Genomic DNA, 17,946 nt, shown 5'->3' on the forward strand with positions numbered 1-17,946 from the left:
AAATCGAAAAATCGTTTTTGTCAATAAAAAATTGTCAAAAAGTGGTCTCAAGCAGTCTCCGGATAGTCGATTGAATTTGAATTTATAATTACCATGTGGTAACAAAGCCGAAAATACCTGAGCAGAAACCCTTCATGTCAAAAAAATTCTAAACTGATAAAAAAATTTATGTCCCTTTTCCCTTCGGAGCACACGCACGCACACACACTTTTTTCGATCCCCGAACGACGCAATAAGAGGCCACTAGGTCGATATAAGTTCAGCCGAAACTTATTAACACGTTAAAAAAGACAAAGGAATAAAAAGAAAATTTGACAAATCGAGTTGGTAAAATTACAACCAATATTTAAAACAAATTTCGGTTCCGGATTTTTTTTTTAAATTCTAAAACACTCACAGTGAAAATTGTTTGCAGCAAAATAAAAACGAGTTTTAGATCTGGAAATTCGGCCGACGAAACAAAAGCAGACAAATATTAAGCCAAATTTTTTTGAACCGGAATATTTACTGTTAAAAAAAACAGGTCCTTGTAAAATTCGAACCCTATACCTTTGGCGTACCAGGTGTATTCGTTACCTCCAGGCTGTGTGCAGGAGCAAATAAGAAATTTGAATTCATTATGAACCAAGGTACCACGAGTCCAGATTAGTCCTGTGGACAAAGTTGCTTACGGGAAAAAAGTCTAGTACCCGATAGCAATACCCTTGCTTATCGCTAGGGTAATAATTTTATATATTTTTTCGATTTTGACTTTTTTTCAACATTTTTCAGATTTGTCTTTGTTTGTTGTCTTTTGTCTATGGGTTGTTTTCTTTTCCAGCATAATCATAATAATCTTGTAATTTTTATAATTCATTTGATTTCACATTTTTTTTGAGTTTTTGAAGAATTGTTATTTGGTAGTTTGATTTTTTAAAGTTTTTTAACACTCGCTATAAGCAACGGCAATGCAATCGGGTACAATACTTTTCCCGTAAATAACTGTATTTACAGGACTCAACTCACTACTGGACTCATTTACCTCTTCGTTCTAGTTGCAAATCCTACTACTCTCTGTTGAAATTATTTGGCATGTTTTGAGTTAAGTTTTTATTCCGACCCTTGAAAATGGGGAGGAACTTTGTATTCGGGCGTGTTTAGTTTTTTTCACTAGTAGTTTAGTGACATATCGTATCAAAGACCTTTCAGTCATAATTCAATCGACATTTAAAAATTTTGTAATTTTTTCAGTGTCGAGAAAAACCGGTTTGAGTTTCGCGATTTTTGGCCTAATTTCGAGCTAATAAGGTGATCGTGTAGGCTTCCAAAGCTTATTTTAAGCCGTGAAAACTTAGTTTTACTAAAGAAAAGGTAGCTTTTGGAGTTTTTAGCGCAATTTTTATGATTTTTTTTTTCGTTTTTCTAATCAATTTTGTTCAAAAACTGTTTTCCAATTGACCTAGTTTACTATGACTCTCAAATACGCCTAATTTTTTTTTCGTTCAGACCGATTTATAAATGTCGTGGCCTCACATTACGCCGTTTGATTAGCGTCTGTGTGTTTTAAGGAAGTGGGGAACTTGAATTTTTGATAGGTTTCAAATTTTTGTGAGTTCTTTTGGCTTGAAGGGTTTCTGATCAGATATTTTTGGCTTTGTTATTGCTTGGTAAGTTTTCTTCCGATGCTAGTTTCGCGTTCTTTTTCCGGGTATGTTTCTTTCAGACTTATTCTCATAATTTTTGATAGCATACATTTTTGATGGTAGCGCAGTTGGTTAAGTTCCCAGCGTTTCTGCAGTTCTGGAAATTTAGTTTTCTAAACAAAATTGTATGTTTTTTGTTTTATTTCCTTTTTCTATGAAATTTATTTAAGGGAGTTTGATGAGCAATCTAATATCTCAATTGTGTTTGGCATCAATTTTAAGATGGCATTTTTTCAGTGAAGTTTTTTTTTATGTACTTCTATGTTGTTGTGTAAGCAAGCAATGAATGGAGACTTAGTATAAATGAATAATCCAATATAAATGAGCTCAACAACTACAGGGCTGCTGAGCTGGCTTAGAAAAACTATCTTTTTGAGACCCGATTCGCCCAGTAAATAACTAGAGCTATTTCAAAGTTTCTTGAAACTTTTGTTTTTACCAATTGATTGGCGCCATCAAAAAACTTGGCATTTCATTGTTTCATCGCTCTGAGCTTCCATTGGAAAGTTTTTGATTTTTCTATTCTAATTTTTTGAAGTTTCATTGCTTGATGAGCTTACTTGGAAAAATTTCGTTTTTCTACTAACCGATTCAGACTGAAAAGTACTGTGAACTAAAGTTTCATTGCTTGATGTGCTTGCTTTAAAAACTAAATTTTTGCGAATGTATTCCAGCTTTAAAGTAATTTAAACTCTTGATAGTTTTGATTCAAAAACTTTTAACGCTATGAAATTGAAAGAATTAAAGTTTCATTGCTGGATAGTTTACATGAATTAAATGGCTTTTGCCCATCACAGCGCGCCATTATAATAGCTGATTTATTTAGAAGTTTCAATGATAAGAGAAACTCCCTTTTCTTGTGAAACGTTTTGTGATATGAAAAAACTTGGATTATTTCAAAACTTCAATGCTCATTGAGCTTTCTTAAGAAGACATATTATGTTTTCGAACCAGTAAGCGCTATGAAATTACAAAAAACGAAGTTTCATTGCTTCATAATTTAAATGCGAAAAGCTAGTTTTTGCTAACGGAATTATGATACGAAGTAACTCGCTTGATAATTAGAAGTATCATCGCTTAATAAATGGATTAATAAACTCTATTTTTTGCACACCGGTTCGTACGTCGAAATGACATGAAATATTTCAAAGTTTCATTGCCTGAAAAGCTTGCTTAGATTTTTTCTGTGAACCGATTTGTTTTAAAAAGCTTTACAATTCGACTTAATGCTTTGCGCTATCGACAAAATTGAAACATTTTATATTTCAATCGCTCCATGATTTTGCTTAAGAAAGTTATTGATTTTACGAACAGTTCCGCGCCATCAAAAACCTTTAATTGTTTCAAACGCTTGATGAGCTTGCTAGAGAAATTTTTTGCAAGCACAGTCTTGCTATAAAATTATGGAAGATAGCCCTTTCTAAAAAGTCCATATTTGCCGTTGTGTAGAAGAAGACTTGTTGCTAAATGATGTTTTTATAGTTCAGAAATCCACCCGCTAGTCCCTCTTTATTTGAGGGACCCTAAGAATGATAGGTGTTGTAGATAGTAGTGCAGTGTATCTGCGACAGCCGGGGTTATATGTTTTGTTTTGTTTTGTTTGCAGGTGGTGCTTCTCATGGTGGTGGAGATTGGTCTGTTTCCCCTGCTGGCTGGAGTGTGGATTGACATGTGTACTCTGGCTCTGTTCGACGTCCAGTGGGCCCAGAGAGCGGAGGGGTTCACCCATGCTCCACTCACATCCCTCTTCATTCACTGGATGGTAAGATATCTCTTATCCTCAACAGAGACTAGTTTCAAACTCATCTTTTCTTACTCAAAGTATCCTCTGCGTCCTGGTTGTTACAGGTGATATGAGCAATACATGTTATTAACTTTGTGTATTCCTTCATTGTTACATGGCAAAAGATCCATTCAAAAAGCTCGCTCGTGACAAAATGGCGCAGGTCAACAGATCTCCTGTTAAACAATAGGCCCAATTTAGTGTCGTTTATTTCGGAACCCATGTCATTCTATTACTATGTGGTTGCCTTAAGAATACCATGTAAACCAATTTATGTTGCAACTTTGGTCAATGAAACTAAGTTTATCGCGTAGATTTAGGGCGAATGTTTTATTTCAGAGGCAAAGCTGTTTAATAGGACATTAAACGGAAATAAGTGAGCTAAGTTGAAAAAAAAATAGATCAAAAAATGATTTTTTACACGAGTGTTGCATAGTGTGATAGTACGCTGCAATTTTGTTTCCAACATAGGTCGTAAATAAAAGTGTTACTTTTAGTGCCGTCCTGCATCACTGTGCTGCATTAGCCTTATAATACCATGGGCTCTGTTATTTGATTAGTATTAAGTTAAGACCGTTGATGCTTTTTAATTCATCAACTGAACAGAAAAAAACTGTTTGTTTTATAATAGAACAGTATAATAATTAAAATCCCATTTGAGAAATTTTGCAACTCGAAATACTTCGCGAGATTTTTGAAATGCATAATTTATGCGCAACTTGGTTGAATACGTTCGAGTTTTTAACAAAATTAGTGTTGTTTCCATAAGATTATTACATTTCAAATAATTATATGCGAAATTTGAGTTCTCTGTGAAAAGCTCCTGAATCTTTGCCGCTTTTTCGCTCGTGTTTGCACAGTTGCCTCCTTGTGAAAATGGAAATTTCGAATTCGGAAAAACAGTCGAGAAACCCAATCACTAGTTTTAAATCAGCTTTAAGTATTTATTGAGCGGCGACTCAGCCGAAAATAGTTAGGTACCGTGGTTAGGTACCCATTATGCTGAAAACAATATAAGTTAGCAGTTTTCTTTGTTAGCAGTTTTCTTTGTTTTCAGTTATCTTAAAATTGGACCTTTTTCACACCATAACCAACCTGCATTAAAAAAATTTAAAATTTTTGCCCTCAAACGACACAAAATAAATTGAATCCGATAAAAACAAGCCGTATAAAGCTTTAAAGCGAAAAAAATATTTACTAAGTCAGCGCTAGCAAATTCACAAGCTACAGAAGAAAATCAAATAAAATTGCTGAAAGAACAAGAAAATTGCTGAAAGAACAAGAAAATTCCGTGATGTGGCAACTAAGCCAACAAAGCATAAACAGACAAACGAATGTCCGACCGTTCAATTTTTCCAGGGCAAAGATTTAATTTCATGCAAAAAACAAGGTCCCACCGGGAGTCGGACCCCAGATCTCAGGATGCAAAGGCAACCGCGTTGCCATCAGAAAAGTGCGAAGGAGCCTGGAAGTTGATATTATTCAATAAAAAAGCAATATTGTTCAATAAAAAAGTTCATTTTTGCAGATTTGTAAGAAAAGTTGTTTACGCGAAAAAAAAACAGTCTAGTTTCCGATTACAATACATCTGCTCTCGCAATTGTAGTCTTACCCTTTGATTAAAAGTCAATGAATGCAAGACCTTGTTTTTTTCGTGATGATTTTTTTTTCAGGAAAAGTAAATATTGTTTTTCCCGAAAAAGCAATATTTTATACTTTCTGGCTCAAAATTGATTTTTCGCGGTTTGACTTTTGATTTCTTTTTAAGTCCAGTTTTTTTTTGTTGAAGCGAAGGCAAAGTCCACTAAAGAACAGCGAAAGTGTAACGGTCATGAAAAGCCTTATCAACATCGAATTTCGAAAATGGATTTTAAATTACCTATTTCCCAGCCGAGTAAAAAAAAACTTTACCTTTTGGTCCAGTTTTTATTTCAAATTGAGTAAATTTTCAAAAAAGTCTCAATAATAAGTTGTTCGAAGAATCCAATGAGCCATAAACCAAAGAGCTTTAAGGCCATCTGTTTTTTCTTTTAACAAGCGTCAGCTTAGTGTGTTTTTACGAACCTTCTTTTTTTCTAACCGAACTCGCAAATAAAAGTTCATTAAAAGTGATCATTTATTTGAAGTTTCACTGTAGCATTGGAAATTGCATATCATCTGTTCTCTGCTTTATTTGTGGCTTGTCCTTAATGTTCTATCTTCATTATGCTGTCAACCCTCCGTGGCTGAGTGGTTAGATTGTGTGACTCTTAATTTCAAGGTCGCAGGTCGAATCTGACGTAGCCGATTCGTTGCTTGTTCGAGGCTTATTTCTAATTTTTTTGTTGCACTTTATAGAACTGCTTTTTGTAGTGTCCTATCAAGTGTTTGCGAAGCGAAGATCGCCTCTGTGTAAGTAAATACATGGAAACGCTTGTGATAACACCACTTCGCTTTTTTCAACTCAACTCGCATAAATTATAGCGCAATATATCAGTACAGGCGTACTGTTTTGATGATATCTGGGAATTCAAAGGTGGCGTTTTCTCCACCTAATTTGTGAAAGACAATTAGGTGCTGTGGCAGAGTTGTGAAGACATTATACTCTAGACAATATACTCCATGATATTTCTAATTGATAAGGGATCTTATGGCAGAGGATATTTTGACGTGGGATCTTTTTGTATAGGGATCTATTGGCTCCGGAGCGGAATATTCTGTTTGCGGATAAATTTGTTCAAATGTAAATGGTATTATGCATTTTAAAAATAAATTGATGGAGAGTATCATGGTGGTCATGGAGCGACTGGTTTAGCCGAGCATGAATTGTGGGAGGCGTGAAAAGGTGTGTTCTGTGTTGTGTTGTAGGTGGGCATGGTGTTTGTGTTTTACTACGCCTCCTTCATCATCACTCTGCGGGAGATGTTGCGGCCAGGGGTGTTGTGGTTCCTCAGGAACTTCACCGATCCAGAGTTCAACCCAGTCCACGAGATGATCCGACTGCCAATACTCTCACACGTCAGAAGGTAATGTCTGGCTAAATCTAACGGAGGTGTTTTCAGTGACAAATGCGCATATTATTAGAGTTGGTTGTGAAAGAAGTGGAACACTTTTGTGAGAATAGAAATAACTTGCCATTGCAGAAGTTTAAATTATCAACACCTCATAAGCACGTCATTGCGAAAATTGAGAGAAGTAGAGCTTTATATTTGTTGGAAGGACAAGAATAGATGTCATGGTGTAAAATGGAGGGAATTTAGTAATATGTCCACATGTGCTGCTGTTGGCTGCAGCTGATGTTGGTATGAATGTGAGTAATTGTGTGCTTATTGTCTGCTGTGGTAGGTTCTTGCTGTCTGGCACTGTGTTTGGCACGACCTGTCTGCTGTCTCTACTACTGCCAGTGCTCACTATTAGACGTGTGCTGCCCCACTTCCTCCCCTACCAGATATCTCTCGTCACTGACGCCCCTGTCAGCGAACTCTCCATGGAACTGCTACTCCTCCAGGTTACACCAATCTGCACTCTCTTTTCCAATCATGTATTACCTCAGCAGCCAATACAGACTAGTTACGCTATAAACTTGTCATAACAATTTTTGAATGGTCGAATATCATCATACAGTGGTTTATTACACAAGCAAGCTAGCTAGCGTAGTGTAATAGTTTGATTCTACTTTTTTTTCAACCAAACTAACATGCGGCCACTGGTGCACGTTTTTCAATATCTGTATTTTTGGAAATTTCATAGCATCGGTTCTCTGCTTTGTTAGAGGCTAGTGTTTCCCGTTCTTCAATCAACAGTGGCACAGAGGTAAGGGAATGAAATCCCTAATCTACTGGTCGGAGGTTCAATGCCGACCATATTTTTCTATTTAGTGGCATTTGTGTTGCATAGCATTGGCATCAGTAGCTGCTTTATTGGTAGCTAGTGTTAGCAAAATTTCAACGGCCCGTGGCGCAGATGCAAGGACGTGAGACACGCAACACGAGGGCACAGATGAAATCTGACGCCTTGCAAAAGTTGATTAGTTCGAGGCGTAATTTTATCCTTGCATTAATCAAGGGTATTACAATCGGGTACTTTTTTTCCCGTAAACATTTTTGTCCACAGGACTCATTGGACATCTGATGTACCTTGCTTCATGGTGAATTCAAATTTTGTAGTGTATCTTGCACACTTAGCCTAGTAATAATCTGACCAGGATCAGTGTTTTTCAAACGGTAAATTCCTGTTTGATCACAGGTATTATGAAAATGTATGGAATCCAATTTTTTATTTTTTAATTATTCTTTTTTTGAGACGCTTTGGATAAATTTTTCGCGTTTTTCAAAAATTTAGTTTTTCTCAAAAACTACTCTACCGGTTTTCAAAAAAGTGATACCAATGGGAATCCCGCCCACTCCCTGTGTGTCTGCATACTCCCCCAATCTCTTTTTATCTTACCCCATTTTCTACAGCCTGCGTAAAAGTGTGGGTGGAATTTTTTACCCAATTTTTTAGATTTTTTCTTTACCTTTTCTCAAAAACTACCCTCCAAATCTGAGATTTTGGGTTCAACCGATGGACCAGGTTGTAAGAAGCTCCCCTTCATAAGGAGCTAAGCCTACATTTTTTGACACAAAATTATGCTCCTCAGAAAAGTCAATATTTCGATTTTTTGACGGTTTTTTAAAACGTTTTGATTTTTCTCAAACTACTCTACCAAATCTGAGATTTTAGTTTCAGTAGCTGGAACGGATTGTGGGAAGCTCCCCCGCTTAATCGGTTACATGCAATTTTATTTCACACATAAAGTTATGACCCTCAGAAAAATCAAATTTTCGTTTTTTTGACCGTTCTTTGAAACTTTTCGACTTATCTCGAAAACTACTCTTCCAAATCTGAGTCTTTGGTTTTAATGAGGAGAAGGGGTTGTGGGAAGCTCCGCTGCATAAGCAGTTACGCCTAAACTTTTATACAAGAAGTTATGACCCTAGGAAAATTCAAATTTTCCATTTCTTGAAACTTTTGGCTTTTTCTTGAAAACTACCCACCCAAATTTAATGAGCAGCAACGTTTTATGCGGCTAAGCCAAGTTTTTTTTCACAAAAAGTAAAGGCCCTCAGAAAAAAATTGTTATGGCCGTTTTGAATTATCTTGATTTTCTCGAAGTTTATCCTGCCAAATCGAAATCCTAGTTATTTTATAAGAGAACCAACTAAGGTTTTTGGTTGACGCCCAGTTTTTGAAATTACCATTGTTCCTTAGCATCAGTACAAAAAATTCAAAATTTATCAAACAGATATTTCCAGTTTAGCTGGCCTCTAGTATTCCGGATCAAAAAAGTTTCGGCCTATTATTTTTCTGCTTGTTTTGTCGGCTTAGTTGCCGATAAAAAAGACATCTAAGAATCGTTTATTTTAGCTGTAAACAATTCTCACTGCAGTTGCTTTAAGCATTTTAAAACTCCTACGACTCGAAATTTGCTTTTCACTTCGGTTGTAATTTTACCAGCTCGCTTCGTTTAAAATTTTGTTTCCTTTTTTTTTTCGTTTGTCTTTTTTATCGGCTCAATTAATATCGACTTAGTGGCCTCTTATTGCGTCGTTACGACCGCTTTTTTTAATGCGCGTGTGTACGCACTGTGCGAGGAAAAGGGACTTAGCATTTTATATTTAAAGTTTAGATTTCTTTCGGCATGAAGGGTTTCTGCTAAGGTATTTTCGGCTTTGTTACCGCTTGGTAATTATAAGTTCAAATCCAATCAAACATCTTGCGTAGAGGTAAAACAACAGCTTTAGATTGCAAAGGTTGGGGATTCGAATCCAGTCGGGCCCTTTTTTTGAAACCTAGAATTTTTGTGCTTTTTCGGACTATGGTCCGTCTGTTACACAAGCATAGCTTGTGTTATCGTATGAACTATCTTTTTTCCAACCTAAGTCGCAAATATTGTTGCGGCAAAATGTGTCAATTTGATCGAAAACCAGCTATTAAAAACAGCCAATGCTCAGGATATTAACACAGATCATTATATTACAAATTCCTGTTTGATAAAAAAGGTTTCATGAGAATGAATGCGATCGGTTTTTTGAGACGCTTTGGAAAGTTTTCGTTTTTCTCAAAAACTACTCTACCGAATTTCAAAAAAGTAATACTAATGATGAGTCCGGCCACTCCCCTGTTTGCTTGCATACTCCGCTAGTCGCTTTCTACCTTACCCCACTTTCTACAGCCGTAGAAAAAGTGTGTGGGGAATTTTTGACTCCAATTTTTGGATTTATTGTTTTTTCTCGAAAACTACCCACTCAAATCTGAGATTTCGGGTTCAATGGATGGAACAAGTTTTGCTCCCCTGCATAAGCGGCTAAGCACAAATTTTTTCACACAAATTGTCATGGCCCTCAAAATAGTCAATTTTTCGATTTCTTTACCATGTTTTGAAAATTTTACTGTTTTCTCAGAAACTACCCTCCCAAATCTGAGATTTTAGTTTCAATCGAATGGAAGGGTTGTGGGGAGCTCCACTGCACTAGCGCTTACGCTCAAATTTTTTCACACAAAAAACTATGACCCTCAGACGATTTTTTGACCATTTTTTCAAACTGTTCGAATTTCTCGAAAACTACCCTCCTAAATCTGAGGTTTTGGTTTCAATGGGTAGATTGGGTTGTAAGAAGCTCCGCTGCATAAACTATTACACCTATTTTTTTTATACAAAAAGTTATGACTCTCCGAAAAACCAAATTTTAGATTTTTTTGACCGTTTTTTCAAACTTTTCGATTTTTCTCGACAACTACCCTCCCAAACCTGAGGTTTTGGTTTCAATGAAAGTGAATGGGTTGTGGGAAGCTCCACTGCATAAACAATTACGCTTAAGTTTTTTCACACAGAAGTTATGACCCTCCGAAAAGTCGAATTTTCGATTTTGTTGACCGGTTTTTCAAACTTTTTGACTTTTCTCGAAAGTACCCTCCCAAGTCTGAGGTTTTGGTTTTTATTGGTATAAAGGATTACGCCTATCTTCTTTCACACGGAAAGTTAAGACCCTCGAACTATGGAAAAATTGAATTTTTGACTGTTTTTTGAAAGTTGTTGACTTCTCTCAAAAAATACCCTCCCGAATCTGAGATATTGGTTTCAATGAAGAGAGAAAAGGCTGATTGTGTAAGCGCTCACGTTCAATTTTTCTAACACAAAAATCTTATGATTTTCAGAAAAGTCAATATTTTGATTTCTTGTCCGTTTTGAACTTTTGACTTCTCAAAAACAACTCAATCTGATATCAAAGGTTCAATCAAGGCAATCTAAGCATTAAAGTTTGAGCAATAAACATTTTTTGGGAAAATTCCAGAATTGCAAAATTTTTCACTCATTTTTTAATAGAGCATCAACCAAGGTTTTGAGTGAAGCTCAATGCATAATTTTTTTTAAATAACCTACTTCAACCCGCATCAGTACAGCAAATTCAAAAATAATCAAACAGGTACCTCAAGCTTCAGCTGGGCCTCTAGTAGCTTTTTAGCTTTAAGGTATCATGGATCTGTAGTGCAGAGGTAGGGAAGGAGACCCGCAACAAAATAAGAGGGTGAGAATGTTTTTTTTGAAATTTTTCGTATACTAGTTAAAATGCGTCCGCTCTATAAAATGAGGCATCTTAGTTGGTAAGTTTCTTTTTTTTTCAAACTGACTGGTACTGCTAATCCGTCATAATTGGCTTGCGTCGCTTAGCAATTATGGAGACTCATAAATGGCGTGTGTCACTCGAGAAATTTTGTAGCCTCAAAGTTTAACTCATTCAGTTTTCAGGTTTTACCAGTTGTGGTATCGGTCATATTTTTGCTTGTGTACGTGCAACTTCGCCTCTGTATTATTTTTGTCGGCTTGTTATCCGTGGCTCGATGGTTCAGCTTTATTCTAAGTAACTGTAATCACCATGCTTGAGACGACAAAGCGGGGAATTCGATTCCAGTTGAGATCTATGTTTTTTGGCAAATTGAATATTTTTTAAATTGGACATCCGCTGGTATATCTGAAATTAAAATCCACGTTAGAAACGCAATGTAATTTTTCAGTTGCATTTTTGTTCTATGCGAGCCGAAATTGCCTTCCATCTAGCAAATGGATATCAGCTGACGCTCTTAGATAAAAATCAAAAACAAACGGCGAAAAATCAAATTGAACAAAGACTTCAAACTGAAAAAATACCATGACGACCTATATGAACGCTAGAAGATTACAAACGAGGTAAATAATCAACATTCGAGCTGTTCAGCTCTTTAGGGAGATCAGCTCGCTTATGAATTAAATTCAATGTGTTTACTTTACTCTGTGAGGTGATGTTGCCTCGCCTTGAAGCAAGGAGCACGGACGCTCGGACGACCTTTCGATTGAGAAGCGGATGCTTAGCCATTTTGTGGCTCACACAGTTCCTAATATTGAATACATTGAAAAAGATTGAAGGTTCGTTTGTCAACTGTCCGTTGTCTCTTTCTCTAGGTCATTCTACCGGCACTGCTGGACCAGGGTCACATCCAGGGTGCTGTGAAGTCCTCCATCCTCTTGTGGACTAAACTGGTCGGATCACTCCTCGGACTCAGATCATACTTGCTAGGTATTATTGTTACACCACTTTTAACTCTAGCTAGATTTTAAACAGACCCATTAGGTAAATACAAAGGCCTAGACTATTTTGATTTATTCCTTTCTAGTAGGTCTATAAGAAAATTACATAAATGTCGCATATTTTGTCAATAGCGTTGTTTGTCCTTTCCACGAATGACAAGTGAAAGTTTGAGCTATTTATCCGACTGCTAAGTTTTGTTTGAAAAATGCATTTTTAGATTTTTGGGTTGCTTTATTTGAAAACTTAATTGTTTTGTGCAGGAGACAATGACAGTCCAATCTTTACATGGAACCAGCGCAGACGCAATAACAACAACAGAGCCAATATAGATGCGAATGAACAGGACGCCAACATCAACAACAACAACAACAATGAAGCGGCGGACAATAACGCAGCTGCAGCTGCAGGAGGGGGTGGGGGTCTTCAGGCGGCTCATCTGGCTCTGCTGCAAGTGAGTGTGACGACTGGAGAGGACGAGGAGCAGATCTACCACAGACCTGCTCTGTTCCCACTGCGCATTGTGGGACTGCTTGGAATGAGTATGCTGACTGTGTATCTGCTCAGTTGTGTGGGCCTCCTCCTGCCCACTGCACTGGGACGATGCATCATGTCCTTGTGGTTTGGGTCTCTGAGGGTGCATGAGTTGTACACTTGTGCAGTGGGCGTCTACTGCTGCTGGGCCTTGTTGAGGGGCGTGGCCTGTGTCGTCTCCTGGATGTCTGCCGGAGGAGTGAGGTTGCAAGTCCTCACTCACAAGATGTGCAATCTGTTCTACATTCTAGCCAAGGTTTTCATCTTCACTGCTCCTTCAACAAATTCTCATACATCAAACAAAAAGCTAGAAATGTTTGATATAACTTTGGTAATAGTTTACTTTGCGAAAGCAAAATTTACGCGACCTCAAATTTGGTATCAGGTCTTGGTATCAGGTTCATGAAGTTAAATATTTAGGCGTCCTTATTCAGCATATTATCCTTATCAGCATTTTAAAATCAAGTTAAAAACATGCTAAAAAATGGAGCAGGGTATCAAAACCATCTACACGCTCCGTGAAATTGCACCATTCAGTCTAAACAAATGCTATTTAGTTGTCTAGTACTCGGCCATATAAGATTTATACAACATTCAGCTGTGATTTAGAGTTCGATATCTGAAAATCTAATTGTTTTGCTTGTGTGTGTCCATATTTCGATCTTCGGCAAATTTGGAACAAAAACATAAAATTCTACCTGTTCGTTTTTCGCTTGAGTACAGATCATTACAAGACATCCAGCTATTTCTAAAGGTCAAAAACCAGCGTATATGCTTGCTGAAGGTGGGCTCGATATACCAACAGCAAAATATTAGCATGAGAGAACAAATAAATTTGTTCACACCGTTTTCTTCAATAGCCAATACGCGCAAAAGCATTTAGAGAAGGTATTTTGTGATATGATGATTTTTTATCAATTTTTTTTATCAACATCTAAAAAAAGTACAAAACCTGTTTTTCTGAACCAATTTGAAGGATCCAAGCCAAGTGTCGTGCGGAAAATCATCATGGAAAGCATTTAAGTTTTCTTAGATTATTCTCTTTTCATTATTTACACAAGGAAAATTTGTGTGATAGTATGAACTCACTTTTTTTCCAATTTAAGTCGCAAATATTAGTGTTCAAAAAAATTACTGCAACAAAATTTTACGATTAGTTTTTTCGTTTTTTTTAGACATTTCTCTAAAAAAACTGATTTCTAATTGACCTATTTTACTATGACTGTCGAGTATGCATAAGTTCTATTTTTTTGTAAGAATCTTTATATCAAATCGCGCTGAATTGTGTTTTCTTAAGATTATAAACGGAACATTCGGCTACTTGTTTTTGAATAAAATTTATTAAATATCTAGATTAAGTAAATTCAGTATTTTTTATCAGTTGTACCAAATTATCTATGAACTATGTTTTTCTGATATATTAACACTAGCGTCAGCTTAGTGTATTGTTATGGACCTTTTTTCTTACCTAGCTCGCAAATAAAAAAAGTTTATTAAAAGTGTTCACTTATTTGGAAATTCCCCTGTAGCATTGGAAATTGCATGGCATTTGTTCTTTGCTTAATTTGTGACGCGTCTTTGGCTATCACCTATTAGGATTCCGTGGTTAGGGCGTGACTCTTAATCTTTAGGTCACAGGTTCGAATCTTGGACGTAGCCGGATTTCGAGGCTTATTTCTACTTGGATTTCGATGCTTATTTCTACTTTTTATTGCGTTTTGTAGAGTTGCTTTCTATTTATGTTCTCTCCAGTGTTTGCGAAGCGAAGCTTCACCTATGTTTTTAATTTCTGCGGCTTGTTTCAACACTTGTATCTTCGGTGATTTTGATAGTGTTATTCTGGGTAGAACTTTGCGGAGGTACTACCAAAAAAAGTCCGACGGTAGAGTAATAGTTCGTGTTTCCTTTTAAGAGTGAATGGATGTACTGAAGACAATTATAAAGGTCGCGTTGATTTTTTGGATCAAGTTAACATCCTCTCCCCTAACTAGACCAAGGTAAGATCTTCCTTCTTAGCATTTAATTTGGAATAAAATTGCTCAGTGCTGCATTAAATTGCTCGATCCTGATTAACTGAAATATCTAGCTTTGAACCAACTTAAAATCCTCCCGGTAAACCACTTTTGGGGGTTAACTTGGAGCAAAACTGGATATTGCAGTCAATCAGAATCGAGCATTATACAAGTAGCGCTGAGCGATTTACACTTTGGTTCAGTTTTCTCAAATTGAGTGAGTCAATTTTATCAAAGAAGTCACTCATCAATTGATAAATTGTTTTGGAAATTCAAAGAGCTATATATTTTTTCGAAAGTAGCAGAATGTTCCGTTTATAATCTTAAGAAAACACAATTCAGCGCGATTTGATATAAAGATTCTAACGAAAAAAATAGAACTTATGCATACTCGACAATCATAGAAATTCGGAAGCTGAAGTTTTTCCCCTAAAGACGTCATTTTTTCTTTTGCGCTCATTGACTTTTTTCCAACAGCTTCTTGGCTATGGTTAAGTGTTTTTGAACGTAGTGATTAGGTGACGTGTTATTATTATTTTTTAAAAAATCTGAAAAATTGGTCTCTCAGATTTGATTTTTGGCGGCTTGATTTTCACTTTTTCATCATATTTTTTGGTTTTTATCGGTTTGATCTAATTTTTTAATCAGCCCGGTTTTGTATAATTTGCGAAAAAAAGTATCAATCGTAACATGTTCTTGGAGGTCAAGGGGCGCTAACGTGATATAATTGCGACGTGGCTTGTTTGTTTCGCAGTAGAAGCGCATTTTCTTGTAGATAGTCGCAGGAAAGTGGGATTGTTAAAGTTAATGTGAATGCACGAGAAAATGGAATTTTCTAGTATAGCTCAGTGATGCACTTGTGTTATGCTCAAGTGAACTTGTTTCAGCTGAGTGTGGCGGCCGTTTTCTGCCTGGGTCTCATTCCGCTGCTGCTGGGTCTGTTCTTCGACCTGCTGGTGGTGATGCCACTGCGACTCCACCCGGATCAGACTCCCATCCTATTCCTGTGGCAGAGCTGGGCGCTAGGCATTCTGCACGCCAAGATATTCTGTGCTGTCACCCTCATAGGACCCGACTGGTGGCTGAAGAGTGCGATGGAACGAGTGGGCAACAGCGCCTTGGCCAATCTGGACGTCGCATTCCTTCTGAGACGAATCGTGATGCCTGTGGTGGGCGCACTCCTCGTCCTTCTAAGTGTTCCCTACTGCACAGCGTATGTTGTGGTGCCCCTGGTGCTGAGATGGTCGTCATCGGATGCTCTGCTGCAGAGTCTGATCTACAGACGCTTCTACCATTGCCTCCTGCTAGTGTGTTCAGTGGCCCTCTTCTTTCTCTTGCAGCTGAATCAGATGAGAAGAGTGTATACGCGAATAAAGGACGAGAGATACCTGATCGGACAGAGACTGCAGAATCTGGAGAAACATAATGCAACCAACTCCTCCTCCTCTTCCCAACCACAAACCACTCTAAGTTGACCACGCCTAACAGACCTTATTTTGAACCAGTCTCCATATTTTCTCCCTCAATTTGCAGTAGTCCACAACTAGTGAAACATTGTTATCAATTTGTGCTAGCCACGTAGTAGCGATTGGCTCACCAGAGTCCAGGCATCTTTACAAAGAACACTTGACACCAAAACTTGACTTTTATTGGGGTTTCCAGTGATGCCCGTTTGTATTCAGTCCTTATCAATCTTCAATTTAAAAAAAACTCAAAATTCCCCTGAAAAAGCAGGATTGAAATTATATGTATATGCTTAAATCCATACAAGCTCTGATATCATGCAAATTAGCTCTTATATCAATGATATTTGAGCAACCCAATTAACAGATCAGAGCTCCTGCCAAGCATGTTCATTCTCGCTATTTTTAGCTATAATTTATTATCCCATACAAAGAGCTACGAATTAATTGTATTAATTAATGTTTCCTAACTGAGGGAATTGCAATTTTCTTTCCTTCACTGTTTCTTCACAAAGCTTTGGCAATTAAAATAAAGTGGCCAAAAAATACACGCGTTGATGCAGTAGTAAAACAACCGAAAAGTTGTTATGGTTTTTCAACGACAAATGAAGCTCACAATACTGCACCTCGTTACAGAAGTTAAGCAACATGCATTGTGCATAAAATCATTCGATAGATGTTCAGACTTTTAAGTGTAAAAGAACGAAGTGATTTTCACGTATCTAGGTCTTGATCATTGTTTGTTTTTCAGGAAGAAATATTAATGCAATTATGAATGCTTCAAGGTATATACGCACTTTTTAAAGAGTAATTAACGTAGTGAGTACGCTTATATGGGTCTTGTGGAGTTTTCGTGATTTGTCTTTTGATGTCTTGAATTTTAGTTCATTTCTTTTGTTAAAAGAAATACAGACTCCACTATCGACCGCAAAAACGTGATCGACTTCTAGTTCAGAGTCTATGAACGTAGTTCAGACTCTTATATGATTGTGATGATTTTTTTAAAGGAAAAATCTTAAATTTTGTCACGCTCAATTTTGATTTTTCGCGGTTTGACTTTTGATTTCTTTTCAAGTTTACTTCATTTCCTTTGTTTACACTTGCGAAGCAAAGTGTGTTTGTACGAACTTCCTTTTTTCCAACCTATGTCGCAAATCTTGGTGCCACTTTTTGGGCATCTTTACAGCTTTCTGATAGCATGGGCTATGACATTTGATTAGTAAAAATTTAACACAGCTGATGCAATTTTAATTCACCAAATGAGCCGAAAAAAGATTTGTTTCAAACAGTAGTACAATTTTTCAGCAAGCATTCCAATTTATAACATGCAAAATTGTGTCTTTTTGTATTTGGTGATACTTTTGCTGCATCGAATTGGCAATTTATTTGCATATGTAGCTGAGTTGCTGGCGGCTAGTTTTTGGGGATTTTAAGCATCCGTGGCTGAGTGTTTAATGTCCGAGACTCAACTTTGCTAAGTCGCAGATTCGAATCCGACACCTAGCCGAGTTTTTGCTAATTCGAGGCTTATTTCTATTTTTTCTCATTTCACTCAATAGAGCTGCTTTTTGGTTGTGGTCTTGCAAGTGTTTGCGAAGCGCAGCTTCGTTTCTGTGTAAAAGGAAGGCAAACTACACTATCGAAGAGCAAAAGTGTGAAGGTCACGAAGAGCTTTTAGGCCATAAATTTTTTCTTTGAAATTCGAAGTTAAAGATTATTCAAAAAGCAAGTTATTTTTTTTTCTGTTTCCTTGCGTTCATTACTCTTTTCTAATTGCGATTTCCAATTGAGGAAGCGAAAAATTGCGCACAGAAACCGGAACGACATGTTAATTTCAAAAATACACGTAATAGAACTAGTTACTTAGTAGGGAGAAAAGGCATTTCTGAA

The 17,946-nt window shown here is 36.9% G+C and overlaps 1 protein-coding gene across 1 annotated transcript in view; it reads left to right on the forward strand.

Annotated features, from left to right (window-relative positions):
- Positions 1-16,555, forward strand: part of LOC134843544 (E3 ubiquitin-protein ligase MARCHF6-like) — a 62,809-nt gene extending 46,254 nt beyond the window's left edge. Inside the window, exons 8-13 of the mRNA XM_063859652.1 lie at positions 3,289-3,444; positions 6,313-6,470; positions 6,790-6,952; positions 11,924-12,038; positions 12,311-12,837; positions 15,481-16,555. Coding sequence (XP_063715722.1) covers positions 3,289-3,444; positions 6,313-6,470; positions 6,790-6,952; positions 11,924-12,038; positions 12,311-12,837; positions 15,481-16,068 — 1,707 coding nt within the window. The 3' untranslated portion in view covers positions 16,069-16,555. The remainder of the gene's footprint in view (positions 1-3,288; positions 3,445-6,312; positions 6,471-6,789; positions 6,953-11,923; positions 12,039-12,310; positions 12,838-15,480) is intronic.
- Positions 16,556-17,946: the final 1,391 nt, after the last annotated feature.

Source organism: Symsagittifera roscoffensis, chromosome 4, assembly GCF_963678635.1.
Source record: "Symsagittifera roscoffensis chromosome 4, txSymRosc1.1, whole genome shotgun sequence".
Lineage (NCBI taxonomy): Eukaryota > Metazoa > Xenacoelomorpha > Acoela > Convolutidae > Symsagittifera > Symsagittifera roscoffensis.